Source organism: Phragmites australis, chromosome 9, assembly GCF_958298935.1.
Source record: "Phragmites australis chromosome 9, lpPhrAust1.1, whole genome shotgun sequence".
Taxonomy (NCBI): domain Eukaryota; kingdom Viridiplantae; phylum Streptophyta; class Magnoliopsida; order Poales; family Poaceae; genus Phragmites; species Phragmites australis.
The window spans coordinates 13,333,797-13,338,792 of record NC_084929.1 but is presented as its reverse complement, the minus strand read 5'-3'; the positions used below and the strand labels follow the sequence as shown (position 1 = coordinate 13,338,792).

Sequence of the window (4,996 nt, the reverse complement as noted above, 5' to 3'; positions counted from 1 at the left end):
ATGTGTCCACTTTTTCCTGGAACAACAGAACGGCCAGTAGAAAGGTGTACCGTACGTACGGCAATGTCTGACCGAAGTCTTTCATGGTGGTCGTGGTGTTCGGTCCGCTTAAAGGGCCCCGAGCACTACCGAGTCCCTAGGATTCTCGGGTAATCCTATCGCTCGAGCCGCTCGAGTAGTCCGGAGCCTAGGCCCCAGGGGCGGGCTGTCGGTGCTTGCTCCGGTCTGTCCTAAGCCTGGGCACCACCAAACCGTGGGGACTCTTGGTCACATTTCCGCCCGCACGTGTCTCCAGTCTACTTGCTGAGTGGTCCCGAGTGGGAAAGTGTTTACTGGTCATGGCGTGCTCCGTGCTGGACCAATCTATCTCCCAGGCAAGGAAGTTCGTGCCTTTGTCTTTTGACTTATCCGTTGCGAACTCGCAAGGGCTCGGGGGCTGAACGCGCCGAGAAGGCCTCATTGCTCGGGCGACGAGTGGTCGGGGCGACTTCGTTCTCGGGGAAGGAAAGGTCGGGCTTGGTCCGACTGAGTACTCATCGGGGCATCAAGTGAAAACAGCAGAAACTTCATCAAGCACTCAGAAGAATACTGGAGTTGTGACCCCAAAGAAAGGCTTCCATTATATTCACAAAAAAGGACAGCTAGTCTGAGGGATCACTCCCATATTTACATCAAGACAAAGAAAAAGAAAAACTACAAAAGCCTACTCTAAGTCGGAGCCCTCGCCGCTGCTCCCCGGGTCTGGAGTCGGTGGCACCTCTCGCGCAAAGCAGGCCGCCACCTCGGCGGCGGTGCCCCAAACTGCCTCCCGGGCGGCCTCCTCCTCGGCTTCGACCACCCCTTCCCGAGCTGGTTCCAGTGGGAAGTTCGGGTCCCGGCTTCGGTAGCAGGCCAGGACATGCTCGGCCACTGCCTGGGCCAAGCCTCGCCCTTCCCGTCTGGCGAGCTCCTGGACAGCCTGGGGGAGTGCCTCGAGGCACTGGCTGATTCTCTAAGCTAAGGGCAACCTGGCCGAGACCCGTCCCCTTCGCCTCCACGTGGACTCGCCCGAGCCCAGCCACCCTCACGGACCTCTGCGTTTGCCGGAGGATGTCTTCCATCATCCGCTTCACGCCGGCCCGTTCGGTCTTGGCGGCCTTGAGCTCCTCCGTCACGCTCCGTAGCCTAGGCTTCAGCCTGCTTCACCCGCTCTGCAAGGGCGGAGAGGGCCTGCTCACGGGTGGTCAGATCGGACTCCCACTTGGCAGCCCGCTCCTCCAGAGCGGTTGAGGCCAGCACCGCCTCAGCAGCCTCCGTCTCCCGGAGGATCAGCAGTTCCTCCCGGGCCTCTAGATCCGCTATCGTGATGCTGACGTCGGTCTCCCTGATCGCGATGTCCTCCTCCCGGCTATGGAGCTCCTCCTCCCGGTGCTGGAGTTCGGCGCGGATCTGGTCAGCCTCGACTTTCTGGCGGGCCAATTCAGCCTGGAAGGCCTCCGCCGTCCTCTCACGGGCCAGGACCGCCTCCTCCGTGCCTGCGCCTGCATCTCCTTGGCGAGTGCCTTGGTAGCCTACTGCTGCGATGCCTCGGCCATGCGGGCAGCTTCTTCCCGTTCCCACACAGCCTCCGTGCGAGTGCCCTCTAGGGCCTTTTGCTCCTCCTCCAGAGCGCGCCGCTCGCTCTCGTTGGCAGCGCGCACCGCGGCGACGCGGGCCTCAAAAAAGGCGCCAGCCTGCGACAAGCCGCTCCCTCTCTGCGGCAAGGGCAGTGCGGTTTGCCTCAAGCTACATCATCTCTTCCGTCACGACCACCTCCAGCCACCCGATCACCTCCCGGGCGCTTCCCAGCACGACTGGGAGGGGGTCGGCGGGCCGGCTGGGAGACGGCTGGGCGCTGGGTCCCCTGCGAGCCTCCTTTGAGGGGCTCGGGGTCCCCAAAAATTGCCATGCAGGCACCACCCACGACGAGGTCGACCGCCCCACGCTCGACGCTCTCGGGGCGGACTCAGCCGGCTCCAGCTGCTTGGGCACGGCCGTTGCCACCGGCTCGGGGCTGGCTGGCGCCTGTGATTCCGTCTCGGCTGGCGCGCTTAGCGGCTCCAGCTCCACCAAAGCGCTTGGCTCAGGTGCGCTCGGCTCGGGGGCTGGAACCGGCCTCGGCTCCTCCGGCCGTCCTTGGTCTCTGGCGACGCCCGTAGGCGGCCTACAGAAGAACGAAGGTTAGTCTCCAAAGTCGCTCCGGGCAAGGTATGCTCAGGAAAAAGGGGGGAAACTTATGCAGATGTGGGTCTTCGATATTGGCACCTCGATGCCGGGATCCTATACCCCGGGCCCGATGGCGTTGGCCCGGAGTCCTCCCTCCTCCTCTTCCGCGGGGGGCTCTGTGGGGCTGCCGTGCGGTCTCCGGGCTCCAGACCAAGCCCAAGCAGATCAAAGTCTGCTTCCAGAACCGCAGATGCCGCCCCCGCCGACGGCCCCGTGCTGGACGACTGACTGCCCCAGCCTCCCTCCTTGCCAGGCGACGGCGACGACGGGGACGCCGGTGCAGGAACGAAAGTTTGGGGGCGCTTCCCTCTGTCCCCCGGCGCTATCGCCGCCCCGCTGTCGGCGGCGCCTCCTTCGGCCTGGCAGCTACTGCCCGCAGCAGCCCCACCGCTGGCCTGCGGCTCGCCGCCTGTGGTGCCCGGGCCATCGGTCTGCGCCGGATAGCTCGCAACCTCCTCGCCGGCCGCCTCGTCCACCCCGGGAATCTGGATAGTCCTGGGGTTTCGGCGCCCTGGCCTGTCAACCAGCCCCTGGGCGTCGAACTCCGGCAGCTTTGCCTGCAGCGCCACCTAGTCAGGATCAGTGCAGAGTGCTAGCTCCTTCCACGGGAGATCCGCCCGGCTCAGGTCATCCACCCCGATCACCACCCGGAGCAGGCCCCTCAGCGCCGGCCTACCCAGGTCCCACTCCTCACCGATCTGGGTCCGGGTGATGTCCTGGGGGCCGGTGTAAAACCAGCAGGGCCAGGCCCATTCCCGCAGAGGCGCCAGGCGGCGGCGCAGGTAGTCCGCCACCACCATCACTGAAGTAAGCCCGGCCTGGCGCAGGAAGTCGATGCGCTCCAGGACCGGCGCCATCCGCGTGTTCGCCCGCGGTGGCACCTCCCAGGTCGCCTTCTGGGGTTCCACCGCCATCTCTGGTAGGGTCAGACGGTCGTGGGGACTGACGTCGATGTAGAACCAGTCGCGCCGCCAGTCCTCCCACTTGCTCCGCAGCACCTGGGGAATGTATTGCTCCCCCAGACCGTCCCGCAGCTGGAAGTTGCAGCAGCCGGCGACGTCCGCGGTGGAGAGGCCCCTCTTCTTCCCGGCCGACCGCAGCACGAAGAAGTGCCGGAAGAGCGTCACCGATGGTGGCACCCCACGAACATCTCGCAGAGGTGGGCAAAGACCGCCAGGATGATGATGGAGTTGGGGCTGAGATGCACCAACTGGATCCCGAACGTTTCCAGGATCTGGAGAAAGAACGTCGAGAATGGCGGCACCAGCCAAGCCGCCACGAAGGTAGTAAAAAGAACGATGCGCCCTGGTCGGTTCGCCACTGGCGGGAAGCTCACCGGCGCCACAACCGAGGCCCCCCGCTGGCCCTCGGGAACCATCAGCTTCCGAACCCTGTCCGCCGCCTCCTCGTTCACCAGCCGGGACTCCAGCAGTATGCTGTCGGGTGCCTGGTCGTGGCGGCTTCCTCCTACTCTCGACATCTCGTCAGGGTGGGGGATGATCTGGATGGTGGGGGAAGAAGAGTTTTCTGATCGCCTAAGGAAAGTCTAGGGCTCAAGAGCGCAAGGAAGGCAAGAGCTCGATCGCAAGATGGCGTAAAGAGGGGGACGGTTCGCTCCCCTCCTCCTTTTATACCCCAGAGGAATTCAAACGTCGCCTGTCGTGGCGCGTTCGGCGGGACAGTTTCCTCGGCCAGCGCAACCGCCAGATGAATCTCCCTCAGGTCGTGCAGTGTCAGTAGTTGCCAGGCGTATTTTCCTCGATTTGCGCGGTTGCCACGCGTGCCGCCTGCCTCGTTATCACGCGCCGCCCATCCTGTTATCACACGCCTCGGGAGTCGGTTGGACGCGCGTCTGTTCTCCTCCCCGTTGGGCCGTACCAGAGGCCCGGACTGGAAGGACCACCATCTAAAAGCTCTCCGCGTGGCGTCAGTACCGGCTTCGGCCTCGTTGACAACGAAGGGCCCATCCGCAGCGTCTGGGCCATCACCTGCCAATGGGCCCGGGGGCTGCTGTCGGTGAATCAGGAACCGAGGGTCCCCGAATCCTGAGGCTAGGCCAGCAATTTGCCACATGGCACCATCCCGCGGAGTCTCCTCCGCAAGGTAAAAAAGATTAAGTCCTGGGAGAGGGCGCTCGGGGCCACAGTCGGTGGCTGCCGAGTACCCCAGTTCCCCGATGATCCACGAAGTCTAAGTGCTAGGAAGAAGGTGCTCAGGAAAGTGTATGGTGACCCCCGAGCACCCGAGTCCCCCGACGACCAGGAAGGCTAAGTACCGGGAGAAGTGTGCCCGGGGCCGGAGCGGTGGCTCCCTGGGCACCCAAGTATCCAGAGGACCCACTGAAGGAAGTTTCGGGAGAGAGTGCTCGGGGCTGTGTGCAGCAGCCCCCGAGCACTCGGTCCCCCGAGGATCCGTACAAGTGTGCCCGGGAGAGAGTGCTCGGGGAGGTGAACAGTACCCTCGAGCACTCGGTTCCCCAAGGACCAAGAAAGGGCATTCTCGGGAGAGAGTGCTTGGGGAGGTGTACAGTGACCCCCCGAGCACTCGGTTCCCCGACGACCCAGAGAGCCCCCTAGCAGTGGCCCCCGAGGGGCCCACCAATGAGGTGTCAGCTAGTCAAAGGCCCAAGGCTGCATTTAAAGAGCGCGCGTGGCCTGTCACCTCTAACTGCTCCCGCCACGCTCGGTGTCAGTTCCTGCCACATTCTGGCAGAAGGGCGTGGGGTCATTGAATGCACGGGTCCCATCCCGTG

The 4,996-nt window shown here is 64.2% G+C and overlaps 1 protein-coding gene across 1 annotated transcript; it reads right to left on the bottom strand.

The window, feature by feature from the left end:
* Positions 1-1,164: 1,164 nt before the first annotated feature.
* Positions 1,165-3,158, bottom strand: LOC133928002 (uncharacterized). Its single transcript, XM_062374306.1, has 4 exons — positions 3,093-3,158; positions 2,439-2,801; positions 1,619-1,733; positions 1,165-1,514 (listed from the first exon to the last, which is right to left on the bottom strand). The coding sequence occupies exons 1-4, from the start codon at positions 3,156-3,158 to the stop codon at positions 1,165-1,167; spliced, it is 894 nt and encodes a 297-aa protein (XP_062230290.1).
* Between the last annotated feature and the right edge of the window lie 1,838 nt (positions 3,159-4,996).